At 39.3% G+C, this 19,204-nt stretch overlaps 1 protein-coding gene across 1 annotated transcript in view; it reads right to left on the reverse strand.

Moving 5' to 3' along the window:
* SOGA3 (SOGA family member 3) overlaps window positions 1–14,605 on the reverse strand; it is a 44,544-nt gene extending 29,939 nt beyond the window's left edge. The window contains exons 1-4 of the mRNA XM_043962886.1: window positions 14,105–14,605; window positions 9,392–10,709; window positions 8,641–8,865; window positions 7,200–7,358 (exon numbers count right to left, since the gene is read on the reverse strand). Coding sequence (XP_043818821.1) covers window positions 7,200–7,358; window positions 8,641–8,865; window positions 9,392–10,594 — 1,587 coding nt within the window. The 5' untranslated portion in view covers window positions 10,595–10,709; window positions 14,105–14,605. The remainder of the gene's footprint in view (window positions 1–7,199; window positions 7,359–8,640; window positions 8,866–9,391; window positions 10,710–14,104) is intronic.
* Window positions 14,606–19,204: the final 4,599 nt, after the last annotated feature.

A 19,204-nucleotide genomic window follows, 5' to 3' on the forward strand; every position in this document is an offset into this window, starting at 1 on the left:
ATAGAGGTTAAGTGATTTGCCCAGGGTCACACAGCCAGTAAGTGACTTTTGAAATCAGGTATTACTGATTCTAAAATCAACAGAACATTATGTTGGAGTATATGTATCAATAATCCATGATTCTGTCAATTTGGGAATTCCTTGCCCTAATCCATTAATTTAGGACTTAAATCTTCTTTCCTGAGGTTCAGAGAGGTTAAGTGGTTTGTTCATGGTCACAGATTAAGTGACTGAGGTAAGAATTGATCCCTGGTCTTCCTGACTCCAGCTCCAGAATTCTATTCACCATGCCATGCTTCCTTTCTAGGTATGGGTCATGAAAGTCAAAGAATTAAAGATGCTGAGGTTGTAAGCATGGAGGATTAAAAAATAAGTGATATGACTGATAAAGACAGGGAAGTTTGCAGCTGGAAATTGTTTGGGGTGTAGATAGGTTTGGTTTTGGACATGTTGAATTTAAGGTGACATCTGTGTATGCGTGTGTGTGTGTGTGTGTGTGTGTGTGTGTATAGATTTTTGTTGTTTGTCCTTCATTCACAAAGAGGACCATGACATTGGGGTGATGTTGTGACTTGCACTAAAAGAAGTTTAAGTAAGGGACGGCTGTTCAAGGTCACCAACTTCATTCTCCCCTCCAGAACCATCTGGGTCCAGTGGCAAGATATACATAAGAATGACTGGAGATGGCCCTGGATGTTTAAGGCAATTGGGGTTAAGCGACTTGCCCAGGGTCACACAGAGGCATCTAGGTAGCACAGTGGATGGAGTGCTGGCCCTGGAGTCAAGAATACCTGAGTTTAAATCTCACCTCAGACACTTACTAGTTCTTTTGGTGTGTGTAGCTAGCTGTTGATGATATGAGATTGGGGCCTAGATAGAAGGCAGAACTGGAGACACAGACAGCCTATAAAGGTAGTAGTTCAAGTCCAAAGAATGGATGAGTTCTCTGAGAGTACACAGAGAGAAGGGTATAAGGCTTTAAAAATTAGATCCGTCTTGCAGAACACAGAGACAATATTTCCATCTTCTAATGAAATTGTACATAATTTAATGAAAATCTAAGAAAAACTTTAATTCTCATAATGAAAAACATTTAAAATTAATTATATAAACAGCATCCTTTACAATAATATCACTATTTTTATTTTCCTCCACTACATTTTTCAAGAAAATATTGACTGCTATTCTGGTATTGTTGGGGAAGCTATGAAGTAGTCCAGCCATTTTGAAAAGAAATTTGGAACTAGGCACAGAAAGTCTCCAAACTGTACATACCGTTTGATTCAGCTATACCACTACTAGGTCTATAGTAAAAAAAAAGTCAAAGAAAAAGGCAAAGGATTTATTGATACAAAAATATTTATATAAATTATTTTTCTTGTAGTCAAAATTGGAAACTAAGGAGGTGTATTTTAATGACCGATGGCTAAACAAATTGTGGTATATGAGTATAATGGAATATTATTGCACCATAAAAATTGATGAAATGAATAATTTTGGAGGAAATTGGGGAGATCTTTATATATTAATGCTTAGGGAAGTGAAAAGAACTTGGGGAATAATTTATATAGTAACAGTTATCTACCTATATAAATAATTCTATACAGTTATATAATTACATTATAGAGAAAAACAATTCTGAAAGATTTTATAACTAAGAATAATGACAGACTGTGAGTCTAAAAGAATATAGATAAAGTATACCATTTATCTCTTATCAGGAGATGACCTTAAAATGAAGAAAAATAAATTTATTTTGCCAAACTATGTAGATATGTATTGAAGGATTAATTTTTTTATTTGTTTTCATTGCAATGATTCAAAAGTTCGAGTGACAGTTTCTGGGTAATTTAATAATTTTATTAATAAGGCCAGCAGGTTATTAATAAAAGGATGATCATTTGACGATCTCTCAGACAAAAGACCCCTAATGGTGCTAGGATCACAATTAATGTGCCCTTTCAAGAAGAGGTATTCCTGAGGGATGTCTAATCACCTCTGATTGGTTAACCAAATGGGAGGTGGGCTATAAACAACTACGTGACTTAGGTCACTCAAATCTTGGTCAGAGACATCAAGTTCCATATCACCAATCTTGATAATAGGGAGAATCAACATTTTCCTGGGATCTGTCTGAGCAAATAGAATGAGCAGGAATACACCCATTAACCCAAACTTAAAATTTCTTTTACTGTCTGATTAGCTCTTGGCCTAGGTAAATCTCTAAGAGAAATGTACCACACTGGTTGGTTTCTGGATAAGGAATTAGAAAAGGGAAAAAGCCTTGCTCCTAATAAAATAATTAGTTATTAAATGAGATAAATATTTATTTCTCATGTTTTCTTTTTTTAATTTGCTTAATAGAGTGAGGGTAATGGGAAGGATTCATTTAAACAATACTTGTTATCTGAAAAACAAAAAAAATTGACATGAATACTAACCAGGTTCATTTTCTTTAAGATGTTCATGTCTATGTTCCCCATTGAAAAACTACTAAGAAAAAAATGTTCTGCCATCCTTTGAAAAATAAAACAATTTCAAAGGAAAACATACTTATAGGCAGTGTTTTCACTAACCAATCACTTAACTGGTAAAATTTAGGAACTTATGCAACATAGAATCTAATAGGATTGGGTTAAGGGGGGGAAGCTTTAGTTTGTTTGAGGGGAGAAAGGAAATTATTTAGACAAGCATTTATTAAATAATTTTGTCTGTAAATAGAGAGTGAGTAGTAGGGATGCAACCTTGACCTATGATCAGACTACATACAACTTAATCACTCTTCAAGTTTTGAAAAGAAATTATTTTTTAAAAAATATTTTGCAATAAAAGGTACCTGGTTGGCAGAAACACAAAAAGAAGTCTCAAGATGGATGCTGCTATAAAAAGCAAGAATGGTTAAGAGCCCTCTAGAGCAAGAAATGGGAAAAGCTAAGAAAAGAATCCTCACAAGACAGTGACAATGGAAAAGGTGAAGCCTTGGAAAGAGAAGAAGTTTTTTTGGTAAGGTAGAGTAGTGAAGGAGGGGGTGGGGAGAGAGAGACAGAGAGAGGGAGAGAGAGAGAAGGAATAAGGAAGGAGAGAAGAAGAGAGATATATGAAACTAAACCCCCTTAATCTAGATAAGATAGCACATACAAATATTTTATCTTAGGAATCAAAGAGCTAGTTTCTTTTGCCAAGTTGCTATCTTATTAACCCAAATCCACCTAAACATTATGATAACTGAATGACTATGACACTATTATTTTCTATATTACTCTTCTGTTTTCTCTCCCTTATAGATCTTTTTGTGTACAGTGTTTCCTTAGTGAGAAGGAATGCTAACCAACAAGTAGAAATTTTTGTGATCTGAACTTCACAGGTCCCAAAATTCACTGAGAGGTCCACAGGATTTCAGTTGGTTGGACATTGGTTAGCTATCTTACTGCAAGCATACAACTGCATTGAAAAAAAACACACCAAATACCTGAATTACTGTAGAAAAACTTGCTGTCTTATAGACACCTCCCCCTTTAACTTCCCTTGCTTCCAGTTCCCAAGGTAGGAGACAGGCAGATATGTGTGAGCTGGTGCATGCAGCAATGGAAGTATAAGGTTGCTATGAGAGCAATTGGTCAACGTGCCTAAAGCCAATTAAACCCTAAGCACCACAGCTTCCAGTCTCTAGCAGATGGCTCATTGGTCTCAATGGTATAGTGCAACATCTGCACATCAGTTAAAGCAGCCAGAGATTGGAAGCTAGAGATTGGTTTTTCATTGTTTTATTGCAGTTTATATTTCATGATGGTATGAAATTAGCTTTTTCCACTCCATAGTGAAATATTAGGGTTAGTTCCTTTTTTCTCAATTAGTGACTTGTCTCAAAGGTTAAGATTCACCAAAGACTTGCATAGGATGCCATTTTACAAGCAAGGAAACAGATGGTTAACTGAAATTATCTAAAGTCAAAGGTATAAAAATCAGGCTTAGAATTCATAGTATTTATTCATCCCAAGGCTGTTTCCAGCCTAATCCAATGCCAAGTATGTACAACTATGTACATATATAGCTTATACTTATGTGGGACTTTAAATGTTGCAAGGTATGCTTCAAGAGAGTCAATATAAGTTTTATTACTCTGAAACTCAGAACACTTAAGTGGTCATAGGGCCAATGAGATCCGTGCATTTTCTGCTATACTACTGCCTTTCTTAGCTTGCTTCAGGCCTTCTAGTCCCTAGCTTCTTAAACTATGGGTAGCAACCCTATATGGGGTCACATAATTGAATGTGGACATCTCAAGACATCTGGCAGCAGTAAAAGGTTATGTATACCTATTTTATATACCTACATACATGAGATCACATAAAATTTATTGGACAAAAAGTGGTTATGAATGGAAAAAGTTTAAGAAGTCCTGTTCTAGTCTATGTCTCACCCCCAACCACTTTCTACTTCCATCCTTCCTACCCACTAAAGTGTGTTCTGCTTCCCTGTGTACAAAACACAAGTAGCTGTATGTTACGTTTCACTTTTTTTTTTTTTGATTTGGTGATGGATCACAAAACTGCTATATCTGCCTGAAACTATAGCTGATTCCAACATGTCTAAATATTTTCCCCTGTGCCCACTAGTGTTTTGAATATAATCTGAGTATTTACAACAGAAGGCTCTGGAACAAATCCTGCCAAGACTACAAAAACACTTTTCCCCAATATTGCATTTAGAAATTCAAATTAATTTCTCTCCATTTTCTTTCTCCCTCTGTCTCTGTGTCTGTATGTCTGTCTCTGTCTCTGTTTCCCTCTCTCCTTTAAAACTAAGCATCCATACTTCAGAGTTAATCCTTGTCAGTTCTTGTCCCCACCTTCAAGAGAACATCCATTTTTTTAAAATCTCCCAAATTTAACTCATCTTCTTTAATTCCCTTTTGTACTTTTATTTCCATGTTACCAAAAGCAGTCTATGTAAATTACTAGATTTTTAGTTTTCATCTTAGTAACCAATTGGATTCTTTAGTTTTTATCCATATGTCTGGCAGAGCCTAAATGGAATGCTGGAAATGTAGTCTGAACAGGAAACAGCATCATTAGGTTGCTTTTCCTGCAATGGCCTTTTAAATGGTTTCCCCTTTTGATTTTTCTTGGAAATCAAATTGCATAAGTAGATAATCAATACTGTATTGTATGACCCATACTTCAACTTCATGGTACTATTGGGACCCAAATTGGCTTTTGTCCATGTTGCTGTTATTGCTCATCTCTTTCCTTCTTAAAGAATATATGACATGCATTGTAAATTTTCTTGCATTTATTAAAATTGGTTTTTCAATATTTGAGCATCACCAAGGTGACTATTAGCTTTCTTGCTCTGGTTAAAAACTGCAAAGTCATCATAGAACTTGAAACCAAGTTTAAGGGAAAATTATTTTTAAAAAGAACACTATACACCAAAAAAAAAAAAAGAACACTATATTACTAACATGAAAAATAAGAAGCACAAGCATCAATTACAGAATTTCATGTCCCTCGTTCATTTCCATCCCTTCCAAAACCTATTTGCTGCAAAGAGCTTCAAAATGTTTTGGAAACATTCTCACCACCAATCACCCCAACGGTAGACTGCTGGCAAAGTGATCACCATCAGAGACATGAAGTAAGTGCAGTAAGGTAATTTGCCTTAGGTTATGATGTACAAACCAGTAGGAAATAAGGGAATGAATCTAGCTTTTTTGGATCCACTGGTCTCCATTAGGATTCTCCTGAGAATCTCACACATTCAGGTACTTGAAACCACCAGGAGAGCTACAAGAACATCTGCCAACCACTAATCCAGTCAGCACAGGCTGGACTATGTGTTCTCAGGCAAATTTCAAGGTAAAGTAGTGTTGTACATTAAATAATAAGGTAATTAAGACAGCAATTACTTGACTCATCCATTCATGTAGATCCAGATACCCTATTTTTGACACCAAAAGACTAAATCTTCTCATCCCCCATTGTAAAACCACTCGTGTATCCATCCATCCATCCATCCATCCATCCATCCATCCATCCATCCATCCATCCATCCATCCATCCATCCATCCACCATCCATCTATCCATCCTTCTTAACACATTTATTTTGTTAGATTGGTTAATGAAATTGCTTTTATTAAAATTCTTTCTCAGATAACAGAGTGGTAAAGTGTTCTCTAATGGTTGGTATACCAAGTCAATTTACAGAGCCAAGACTAGAACCTCCTCAACTAATTCTTAATATTAGACTGTATCAACCAATCTATAATCATCTATTAAGTACCTACTATGTACTAAGCACTGTACATAAAATACTATGCACGAAATAATTTCTACTTTCACTATTTTAACCATGTCTTACTTATCTTATTATCACCTCCAGTATCTCGCACAATGTTTAAGTAAGCACTTTTAAAATATTTGTTGAATGAACCACAGCACAATCTGGAAAAAGAGCTAGACTTGGAACCAGGAGTAGGTTCAAATTCCACTTCAAACACTATCTACCTACATAAACATAGACAAGTCCCTTAAACTATCAGAGCCTCTGTTTAGTCATCTGTAAAATGGGGATGGATAATAGTTATGACTACTAACACATAACGTTTTAAGATTAGAAAAGTGTTTTAAAAACAATATAGAATTTTATTATTGTATCTTGTACTACCTACCTCACAGGATGGTTGAGAAAAGTACTTTGCAAGCCCTAAAGAACCAAATAAATGTGAATTATAATAAGTATTACTCTTACTCTTCTGTCTAGGTGAGGCAAATGTTTGACAATAATAATCATAGCTAACATTCATAGAGTGCTTACTATGTGCCAGGAACTGTGCTAAGCACTTTATAGTTATTGTCTCATTTGATCCTCACAACAACACTGGGAGGTAGGTGCTATTATAACCATTTTACAGATGAAGAGACTGAGACAAATAAGTTAAATAACTTGCCCAGGATCACATAGCTAGAAAGTATCTGAGGTAAGTTTTGAATTCAGATCTTCCTGAATCCAGGCCCAGGGTCTTATTCACTGAGCCACCTAGACAGTTGTAGTCCACAAATGACAGAATCCCACAAAGGCAAACAACTCTTAATTGCAGGTTTCATGGAGAAAATGATATTTGATAACAGTCATCTCAAATAAAATTAGGTTTTTTAAAGAACTTAAAATATACAACAGAAGATAATTCACCACTAACCTCTTTCATTTTTTCCAGTTCATTCTGTAAAGCCTGTTTTGCAATTTCAACTTCTATAAGCTGTTGCCTCAACTTTTCGTTTTCATCTTCTGTTGTGGTACGTTTTTCTTCTACATTTTCCAATTCATGGTGAAGTCTCACTGAGACATCCTTTGCAACCTAAATTAAATTATATTTTCAAAATCACTAAAAGTAATTATATCATGACTAGGGCTGACAATATTTTCAGCAAATAGGAAAAAAACACTTCAATACTTGATTTAAGTTTTCAGTACTACATTTCTATGATGAAGGCCTTTCTTTATATTTCCTAGGGGAAAAAGTTAAACATTCTTGTTCAGCAGGTTTTAATTATCATTGGAAATTTGGCTTTGATTTCAGTACCAGGACAGAACCAAATGAATATTGGAATTCATAAAAAATGCCTCCTTAACTTCCTGCAAAATAAAAATAAGTTAACTATTTCATTTTACCATTTTTATGCAGTTCCAAAAAAAATCAATGCCCCTCCCTCCACATCATAGAAATCAATCTAATGTGTGATTACTGACTATGACAACTCATTTTGTGGTTGAATTTTCAACTTAGATTCCAAAGTGAAGGAAATTTAAAAAAAAACTGATGTTGACTGATAATACCTGTTTGATAATTTCCAACATTTCAATGATGTTTTTTTCTCCCTTGGGAGAGGTTTGAAAAACAGCTCATTTCAGCTGAAATGACTTCATTTCTCTCCACTTCTTCAGCTCATTGGGAAGCCACAAATGGGATGCATTTAGTTTTGAGAGGGAATATGAGGAGTGGTAAAAGGGAGGTATGGGGAAAGTTGAGGGATAATGAAGGAGTTTGGACAATAACTGAATCTTAGAGCTGGAAGGAACATTAGAGATCATCTAATCCAGCTCCTACATTTTACAGGTGAAGAAATTAAGGGCGACAGATTTTGCTTAAGGTCACAAAGCTAGTGAGAGACTGATCCTGTACAAGAACTCACATCTCCTGATTCCTAGTGTCAGTATTTGTCCCTATTCTGTGTCTTTCAATATGTCCTCCTACTGAAGAGGTTCCCATTCTGTTAATTCTGGGCATCCAACATCCAAATAAAGTTCAGAAGTTGAACAGCTCAGAGATATGAAATCTCCAATAAATCGTGCCATTGCTACTCCTTTGCCAATCTCTAGCAATGGGAAAGGCACCTTTTCCCCCTGAATGTGTCTGTTTTTTATCTTGAGGCTACTACAAAGAGTTCTACCTGGCAAGAAACCCCATATTTGTTGTTAATTCTTGATTTCCTCTTTTGGGCTTGGTTATCTTGCTGCATACTCCGCCCAACCTCTAACCCTCTGCAGAGCCCAGTCCACCCACCCCAACTTCCTTTCAATGCCCCACCCACTAGGCTCTCCAAAGGTTCCTGCCTACCCATTGCCTATTCTGCACAAACCTTGAGATCTTGCTCCATGCTTCTCAGTAGCTCCCCATCAATTTCCCCCGTCTGCGCATAGCGGAGTCTCTTGCGTTCTGCTTTGCGGAGGCGGTACTGCAGGATTCGGCAGTTTTTGTTGGCTCTTTCCAACTCGTGGCGCATTTCCTGCAGCTGACAGGCATCCTCTTCAAAGAAACTGTCCCTCATCTCATCCATTTCGGTCCTTAGTTCATCAATTTCGTTCTGAGGAGAGAAGAGGGTGGGAGGAGGAAATGGGGAAAGCAGTAAAAGACTGTGTCTACATTAACTTCCCCCTTAAGGCCCCACCCTATAACAACTCATCCTCAGTACTACTCTAGTAGTGAGAAAGGAGTGATGGGGGGAAGGGGAAAAGTAGTATAATAGGCCATCCCTGGTCTTCTTTCTTCCTCTGGCTTTCTTTTCCAGAAAATATGGGGAAAATTACGACCATGAAAGAATTAAAGGCCCAGAAGTGGATTCTCGATACAATCTAATATTATCGAACCCGCATTCTATCATTTCCTTCCAAAACAAACATTTAGGAACTAGGAAAATGCCTAGTTGGATTTTAGGTAATAAAGGGAGGAATGGGCCTTTATGTTTGGAATTTGCTTTCCCCTTTTCTCCCTGGATTTCCTTCCTTCCACATCCAGGCTGCATAACAGGTTAGAAGCATCTCTCCTTTAACCTGACACACCCTATTTTCTCAGGCCCACACCCTTCCTCTCCCATTTCTCCACACCCTCACCTTGAGGGTTTCGTTCTCCTCTCGCAGCTTCTCCATTTCCTCTTGCATCTCTTCTTGTTCCTGTAGCTGCTGCGGCGGTGGTGGCGAGGGCGGAGCAGCCGCCTGCATCCCCCCGCTGCTTGGGCTGCCCCCTGCCCCCTGCTGTAGGCCCTCTGCTGCAGCCGCCATTGGGGAGGGGGAAGGGGAGGAAAGAGGCTCCGAGGCGGCTGTGGCGACTGGGGAGCTGCTATTGCTATTGCTGCTGCTCTTGGTTTGCATTTGAGCTGCTGCTGCTGCTGCCGCCGCCGCCCGCTCCTTCTTGAGATGAAACTGGATGAGCTCAGACTGCAGACATCCCTCTTTCCAGTAGCCGCCACCGCCCCCAGCAACGACACTCCCAGGGTTTCTACTGGTGGGGACCGGGGTTTTGCCAGTAGAAGAGGAGGAGGATGGAGAAGAGGAGGCCACCTCGCCTCCGCTGCTGCCACCCCTCTGTGGCGTGCGCCCGGCTTTACCTCGCCAGCCCCTGGGCGGCGGCGGCGGCGGCTGCAGAGCGCCCCCCTCCCTTTCCCCGGAGCCTCCTCCTGCTCCTGCTCCTCCTCCTCCCCCTCCCCCTCCTCCTAGCTGAGCCTGCTCCGCTGGTTTGGGGGTCGCAGCTTCCCCATCCCGAAGCGGCTCCTCAGTGGGACAGGGTCTCCGGTTCCCCACTGTGGTTGGGGTACCGGTTAGGGATGATTCAGCACCACCTCCTGTTTGGACAGCTCCCAGCGGGGCGCCTTTGAGCGTTGCAGGAGGCTGCTGCTTTTCCCCTGCTCCTCCCCCTCCTCCCCTTCCTCCTCCCCCTCCTTCTCCTCCTCCTCCGCCGCTGCTACCACCACCGCCACTGCCGCCGCCGCCTCCCCGGATGCCAGCGGGAGTCACTAGGCGACTGCTATTGGATTTCGATCCCTGCTGTTGCTGTTGCTGCTGCTGCTGCTGCTGCTGCTGAAGCTGTTGCTGCCGGGCAGAGTTGATTTTGGTGCCCGCCCCGACCGGGGACCTGGCGGCAGTGGCTGTCTGTCGAACTGTACTGTCCCGGGGTCTGGCCGGTGACTGAGCCCTCTGCTGCTTTCTGCTGCTGCCCTCAGGATGCAGGCGAGGCTCCGCGGTGGCGGCTGCAGCAGCAGCAGCAGCTGCAGCAGCAGAGGCAGCCGGGGCAGCGCCCCCGACAGGTAGCTGATTCATGGCCGGCCGCGGATGGTTTATCTAGACTCACATTCCCAAAAGGGATTGAAGGACTTCATCACTCGGTGATCTTCCTTCTTAATCACCGCCATCGCCGACTGCCTTATCTTTAAAGCTGAGAGAGAAATGGGAGACAAATACGCTTGTCTTGATTGTTACAGGGCAAAGGGATACTCTCCTTTTGGAGAGATTGCTGAGTGAAAAATGATGATGCTTGAGAGGTACTTAATATAAATGTGCTTTTCTCCTAATGCAGGGAAATGCCAAGTTTCTGCTTCTTAGAATAATCTTGGTAGATGCCAACTCAGCTTTCATTTTAGGGATGTGCTGTTATTATTACCCTTCATACTGTTAAAATTCAGTAACCTTCTAGGTGGAGTTCTATTTTGGATGTTAAGGTTGTATTCTATATGTGTGTGTGATTGCCCTGAGAGACCTGAGTTTGAAGGAACAAGGGCAGGAAGGAGAAAGAGGAGAAAAGAAAGAAAGAATGGCAGAAAGGAAGCAGGTGAAAGGGGAAGCATAAAGAGGCCCAGGAGGAAAGGAATGGGAAGAGGAGAAAGAAAAGAAAAGGAAGAGAAAAAAGAAGTATTGCCACAATAATGATGACAGATGGGCAAAAATACTAAGAAATTCTGAGCCTCTATGTTTTTGGTTGATATAAGAATATTTATCCATACCACATGTGACTTTGAAGCATTGTGGAGTCAACACAGAGTTTTATTTGAAAAGAAAGAAACCAGCTTGGTGCAGCAGAAAAAAATAGATTGGGTATCCAAACTGGTTCTAGTTCAGGTTCTGCCAATCACAAACTTCAGAACCTTGAGTTCAGAACCTTATCTTTTGTGTTTTCTCATTAATAAAATGAAGGAGTTGAACTAAATGATCTGCACAGTCATAGGATTTATAACTGGAAGTATCCTCAGAAATCATCTCATTCAACTCTCCCATTTTACAGATGAGGACACCAAGGCCCAAAGAATTTGAACGATTTGCCCACAATCACACAGATAGTAAGTGATAGAAAAACTAAATTTAAATTCAGAATCTAATTCCAAATTCAGATCTCTTTCCAATTCAGTATGTTGCCTATTGTCTAGCTTTAAAAAATTCTACAAGATTCAATAATCTAGCTTGTCTTGATCCCAATTTCTTCTGTTTATAGAACTTGAGACTGCTATCTGTAGTACATACATACAGCCAGTGTATTTTAAAAACTCAATCAAGATAAAGCTGACTCCTTTAACTTGTAATCCTGATCTTTCCACTATGTCTCTAAAAGCTGCTACCTCAATTCAGAACACTTTTTTGAGAAATAGTCTCAATATACAGGCTGTCACTGGCCTTTACAGGATAAGGTGTTTTTTTCAACTTTGGGGGACCTATCAACATAGATTCTTCTCGGTTTGGATCAATTCTATACTACAATAATATATAATTGCAATAGCCTACCTTTATATAGCATTTTGAGAGGCAGCATGGAGTAGTATATAGTGCCTAGAGTTCTGAATTTGGAGCCAGGAAGAACTGAGTTTATATTCCACCTCTACTCTTTACTAGATATAACCATAAGCAAATCACTTAATCTCGATGAGCCTCAGGCTGTAAAGGATAAATGGGCTACAGTCCTTGATCCATCTGTGAAATATAAGATTTATAAAACGCATTCCTCAGAACGACCCTTTGAATTATGTAACAATTTTTATAGGTGAAGAAACTGAGGCACAGAGAAGTCATTTAAAATGAAACTCCAAAACAAGTTCAGGAAATATTATTATCTTACAAAACCAACTATCTTCTAGAAATAAGGCTAGGAAAACTTGTCCTTAATACGTTATTATCTCCAGTGACCCTAATGGGAAATTTTAGCTTCTTTTGGATGATAATTAACACTTCCTTATCCTACACAAAGACCATCAAACGTATCCCCGTTCCCTGTGGGAAATATAACTCTTTGAGGTAAGTTTTATTGCCAACAATAGTGAACATCCAATATCTTACTGTTCTACTGAATCTTTATTTACATTAATAATGTATCATTTCTATGAATATTTGCATTTGGGTGTACTTGACATCAAATTTAAAGTTTGCATTTGAATGATTCAGATATGTATTTAAAGTACCAAATTCTAAACGGCTTACTCTCCCTACAGTCAATTTCTTTATATGTGCTGATTCCATGGAAAATTGAAGTAATTTTTTAGGGGTTTTCAAATATTCCAAGAATATTCATTATCCTGAACTAGCTGTATCCTAGAAGAGAATGACTCAGAGGAACACAGAGGAACACAGAGGAACAGTCCTGATCCAGTTTGGCAAGGTCAGAGTCCATTTTATGTCCTCTGTGAAAATTAGATTATGGAATATTCTCCATTGGCAATATTGGGATTACCAGCAATCTTGAAATTCCTCCATCCCTATCCCCCCTCCCCCGGGAAGCACCAAAAAATGATTGCAGGTAAAGTGCATGACTTGGCAGAAAGTTCCAAAGTACTAACTACTCTTAATAGAACTGTAGTTTCTGGCTACTTTGGTGACTGCATATAACATATTATTTCTTTTAGTATTCCACATATAATTTCATACATTATTTATCTTCCTCCAGTATTTTAAATATCATTTCCCCCTGTCAATATTAAATATTCATTTAATTGAATCCATATTGCACTTAGACTTAGCCGATATTCCCTCCCCCCCAAGAAAATGGAGAACAAAGAAAACCTTGAAGAAAGTTGAGTTTCAACTTGCTTTCTTCATCTTTCCAAATTCAATTTATTCACAATATATCTGCAAGCCCTTCTGAAATTTCACTGCATCAAAGTCATTGAAAAGAGCTCAACAGACCTAAGTTGAGTTACAATTCTAGTGGACACTAAGGAGTCCACCCCTTGTTTGCTTCTAACTGGCAGGGACCACCTGCAATCCAGGGCACACTTGGCAAGTCACCATTAGACTGCAGTCTGCCCGCCTCCTTTCTGCCCAGATACACTGTCCTAACCCGTTCTAAGTCAGGACCACACTCGGGCGACCAGCTGCCATCACGTGGTTGTCAGAAAGTGACAGAACATAGCCTCTCTTTCAAGCTTTTCTTATAGAAATCTCCTTCCAAGAAACCAAGAAAGCAGAAGGAAAATCAAAATCACGAACAGCTCCAAAAACAATAACAAAAGCTCCCAATCCTCCCCAAACACACAGGTTTCAACTGCCCTCTAGCCTGCCCCATCAGAAACAGAATTTCGTATTAGAAGTGCTTACTTCACACACAATTGTTCCGACTGGTTTGGAGAGGATACAAGTCTCAAGCTTGGTTAAAAAATAAAATAACATAAAATCTTCCGGGAGCACGAGAGGAAGGTTTGTAGTGGAACCCATTCTTAAAAAGTGGAGGAAAGTTCAGTTTTGCATACATCCCTTCCCATGGCCCCTTCCCCACCCGAGCCTTAAGAACAATGGCGTTAATGTAAGGCGGCGTGGGTGGTGGCAGTAAACGAGCAAGCATTCGTTACTCACCCAGGATGCCAGCTGCCTGGCTGCTGTTTCCCTAGACGCGTCCACGCGAGGTACCAAGCGGGGCCAGGCTGTCTTCAGAAAATGCTGTAGAACTCAGGAGCTGACCTCACTAGGTCTGGTCGAAGAAGGAATCACTGACTAAAGAGCGAAGGAAAAAGAAAGGAGAAAGCAAAGCAAAGAAGGAGGGGGGAAATGCTCCAGCGAGGCACTACGTCTAAAGAAGCCACGCCCAAGGTTGGACCAGAGAGATCCACTCCCAGCACCCAGTCCTCGTTTACTCGCACGTGGCCACAGATAACAAAGCCAATAGAAAAAAAAAGGGCTTTGCTCATCGCTCTCAATGTAGAAGCAAGATTTTCTCTCTGGTTTAGCCCGCCCCAGGGAGGTTCAATCTTTGCAATCAATTATTTATTTGCACTTTCCTAGGAAGGAGCACTCGAACCGCTAGCTGAGCTGTGACGTCTCCTGATGCGGCAACACTGTGCTTGCTACCAGCAGGGGGGAGTTCTCTTTGTTTGCTCACTTTAATTTTCATTCGAGCTTTCCACTCTGCGTTCGGCCCTACCCGGACAATTTCCCCAAAGAGATAATGGTTGGTCTTATCCTAATGTCCCACAGACCAAGGATCTCTACAAAGTCACTGATAAATCAAGAACTATATATCCCTGAGGAAATCGGCTCCCGTTGGGTGTGCCCTTTTTACACTTCTTTGTCTCTTCATTTCTTAAGTCTCTCCCCCACCCCCTTCTCTTCTGATACAAAGGACAGCATCTTAGAAAGGAATCTTCTTCAACATCCTTTATCTTAATTTTAGTATGAGGGAAGAAGAGTCAAGAAACACTTTACACATTAGTCTAAGATAAAAGGAAGTGGGTGGAGACAGTACAGGACCTTTTCTTGATGCAGTTACAAAACAATTTAAATGGTAAGTTGTTTTCTTTTTCTTTCTATTTGAAGAGGCAATTATTTAAGACTTTTGTTAAAGAAAAAAACTCATCATGAGCCTGAAGGATTCAAAATTGAAAAGATCATCTTCCCCGAAATTTTAGTTCTCTTACATATCATATAATATTTTGTAGGTAAAATCCTGTAATGAGAAATACTTCCTGGAATAATGGCTTGAGTGCTGGACTGTGTTGGTTTTTGTCCTTCCAGAGGACCATGACATCAGGATGATCTCTCCTGCAGGGCCATCTGGGTCCAGTGGCAAGATATACATCAGAACGACTTGAGATGGCCCCAGATGTTTAAGGGAATTGGGCTTAAGTGACTTCCCTTGGATCACACAGCTAGTAAGTGTCTGGGGTGAGATTTGAACTCAAGTCCTCTTGGACTCCAGGTCCAGTGCTCTGTCCACTTGTCGAAGGACCTACCTGCTGCGATGGACACTGAATCAAAAAGTAGAGCACTTGGCTTGGAGTCAGGGAGACCTGAGCTTGAATTTTGAAAGACACTTAACCTCAGTCTTCCTCACTTTCCTCTGTAGAATGGCGATAGTCATATTTACCTCACTGGGTTGTTGTGAGAATACAATGATATAACTTCTCTAAATTGATTTGAAAGCATTAAAGATTATAAAAATGGTATTAACCTTTACTATTGCTGCTGCTGCTACTGAGTAATTCCACCTCCGGGACAATCTCTCCAATTTGGGTATCTTTTAAAACTCTCTGAGTTTCAGGTTCCTCCTCTAAATACCTTACAAGGTTGTTGACAAAAGAGAGCTTTGCAATTAATAAAGTGATTTAAAGCATAAAAGTGGAAAATCCATAATACTTGAAATTGTTTTTTGAGACCCAATTCACTTCCTTCCTACTGCTTTGTCTGAGGCACACTCTCCTTTGATTTGTAGGGTTTACTAGACTCTAAGATCTTTGAGGATATAAATTATTTTATTTCTTATACTGTCTATCTAGCATATTTTGGATTTGTTTGCTGTTGAGTATTAAAAACATGCAATTTAGGAAGAGTTTTTGCAAGTACTGTGCATATAGATTGTAATCTAAGTTCATTGGCAAACTCCTTTTGCAAAAAGTTCAGCTAAATATCTGTAAAATGGCAATTATAATAACAAAGGGTTATTAGGTGCCAGAAATTGCTGGAGTATTTCAAGGAGTACTTGATTAAAAAAAAAATTCTGTTATAATCATGTCTAACTCATTACCCAATTTGGGGTTTTCTTGTCAAAGATATTGGAACAGTTTGTTGTTTCCTTTTCCAGATAATTTTAAAAATGAAGAAACTGAGGCAAAGAGGAGTAAGTGACTTGTCCAGGGTCACACATGCAGTAAGTGTCTAGGGCTGGTTTTGAGCCCAGATCTTCCTAATTCCAGACCAGATGCTTTATCCACTGTGCCACCTAGATGCCCTTTTGATAACCATATTTCATTACAATAGAATTCCTTTGTAGTCTTAAGTATTTTATTTTGTGTATTTAGAAACACTATTCTTTTTTCCATATAAATATTTTATTATTTTCCAGTTACATTTAGAGATAGTTTTCAACATTTGTTTTCATAAGATTTCTTGTTTTAAATTTTTCTCCCTTCCTCCTGTCCCTCCCCCCTCACCAAGACAACAAGTAATCTGATATAGGTTATATATTTACAATCACATTAAACATATTTCTTCATTAGTTATGTTATGAGAGAAGAATCAGAGCAAAACTGAAAAACCTCAAAAAAGAAAAACAACAACAATAACAAAAACAATAGAAACAGCAGGGTTTGATCTGCATCTAGATTCCAGTTTGGTTTTTCCTGGATTTTTTAAAAGAATTTTATTTTCTAAATTACTTGTAAAAGCAAATTTTGACATCAATTTTTAAAAAACTTTGTGTTCCAACTTCTCTTCCTCCCTCCCTTCCCACCCTCACCCCAAGAACTCAAACAATTCAATATAAATTATACATGAGTAGTCATGGAAAACAACTCTACATTAGCTAGGTTTTAAGAGAAAACAGATAAAAACAAAACTTCAGATTAAGGAATTGTCAAAAAAAAATGCTAATCTGTTTTCGGATACCATAAGTTCTTTCTCTGTAGATAGACTGCAATTTTCATAAGTTCTTCAGAGTTATATTGGATCATTGCCTTGCTGAAAATAGCCATGCGCTTCCTAGCAAATCATATTACATTAATGCTGTTATTTTGTATACACTACATGTCTCTCTGCTTCATGTGAGTCTTTCCAGGTTTTTCTGATAGCATCCTGTTCATCATAATTTTTATATGATACCTTGAACTTGACAGAGAATTTTCTTCACAATAGCCCAGCAGAGTAGGTACCATACGTTTTGACATTGTAATCAATCATCACAGCTATTTCCCTCCATCCCCTTCCCTTCCAATGATATTTACTGTATTTTCTATCTTATTTTGCCCTATTCCTCTTCAAGTGTTTTGCTACTGACTGTCCCCTCCCCCACTCTACCCTTCCTTCATTCACCCTTCACTCCTTATCCTCTTCCCCTCCTACTTTCCTGTAGGGTTAAATAGAATACTCTTCCCAATTGGGTATGTGTGTGTTATTCCCTCCTTGATTCCACTCTGATGAGGTTAAGGCCTTTGAGCTAATTCTGTTTTCTAAATTTTCCTTCCTCCCTCCGTCCTCAACTCTCCCTTTGAAATCAAGCAATTCAATATATGTCATACATGTGGTGTTATGCAGAACATCTTCACCTTCCTTGAAAGTGTTTTGCTTTTTACAGCTCCCTCCCCCAAACTTCCCTCCTTTCCCTCTTCTCCCCACCCCCCAATCTCCTTCTTCTCCCACTTTTCCTCAGGGCAAAAATATATTACTATACTCACTTGAGTATGTATGTTATTCCCTCTTTGAGCCAAATCTGATGAAAGTGAGGTTCACACACTCCCCCACTCTTTACCCCTCTTCCCCTCCCCTCCATAAGCTTTTTTCTTGTTTCCTTCATGTGAGCTCCCTCTCCCCATTCCACCTCTCCCCTTCCCCCTCCCTTGGTCTATTCTTCCTACCCCTCAACCCTATTTTAAAGATGTCATCATGGGTTAGCTACGTGGCACAGTGGACAAAGCAACAGCCCTGTGCCCAAGAGGCCCAGAACCCAAATCTGGCCCCAGACATAAGACAACCCATTCTGTTTGCTCCACAAAGAACAAGGATACACAAAAAATAAATGCTTTACAAATACCATCCCTTCATATTTAGTTCAGACTTGTGTCCTCTGTGTATTCCTTACTGAAAAAGTTCTTATGAGTTGGAAGTATTATTTTCTCATGTATGAATGTAAACAGTTTAACCTTTTAATGTACCTAGTGATTTCTTTTCCCTGTTTACCTTTTTATGCTTCTCCAGGGTCTTATATTTGAAAGTCAGATTTTCTATTTAGTTCAGGTCTTTTCATCACAAATGCCTGAAAGTCCTCTTTATCTTTGAAGTCCCATTTTTTTCTTTGAAAGATTATACACAGTTTTGCTGGGTATGTGATTTTTGACTATGGTCCCAGTTCCTTTGCCCTCTGGAATATCATATTCCATGCCCTCTGGTCCTTTAATGTAGATGCTGCTAGATCTTGCTTTATCCTTATCGGATCTCCACAGTATTTGAATTCCTTTTTTCTAGCTGTTTGCAATGTTTTCTCCTAGAGCTGGGAGTTCTGGAACTTGGCTACAATATTCTTGTAGGTTTTCCTTTGGGAATTTCTTTCAGCAGGTGATTGGTGGATTCTTTCAATTTTTATTTTAGCTTCTGCTTCTAGAATATCAGGGCAATTTTCCCTGACGATCTCTTGGAGGATGGTGTCTAAGCTCTTATTTTGGGCATGGTTTTCAGGTAGTCCAGTGATTTTCAAATTATCTCTCCTGGATTTATTTTCTGGGTCAGCTGTTTTTCCAGGGAGATATTTCACATTTCCCTCTATTTTTTCATTCAATTGGATTTGCTTTACCATGTTTTGGTTTCTCATAAGGTTACTAGCTTCCATTTGTTCAATCCTAATTCTTAGGCAATTATTGTCATCAGAGAGTTTTTTTAATCTCCTTTTTCCATTTGACTTTTCAAACTGTTGACGTTTTTCTCATGACTTTCCTGCATTCCTCTCATTTCTCTTTCCATTCTTTCCTCCCT

This window comes from Dromiciops gliroides, chromosome 4, assembly GCF_019393635.1.
Source record: "Dromiciops gliroides isolate mDroGli1 chromosome 4, mDroGli1.pri, whole genome shotgun sequence".
NCBI lineage: Eukaryota > Metazoa > Chordata > Mammalia > Microbiotheria > Microbiotheriidae > Dromiciops > Dromiciops gliroides.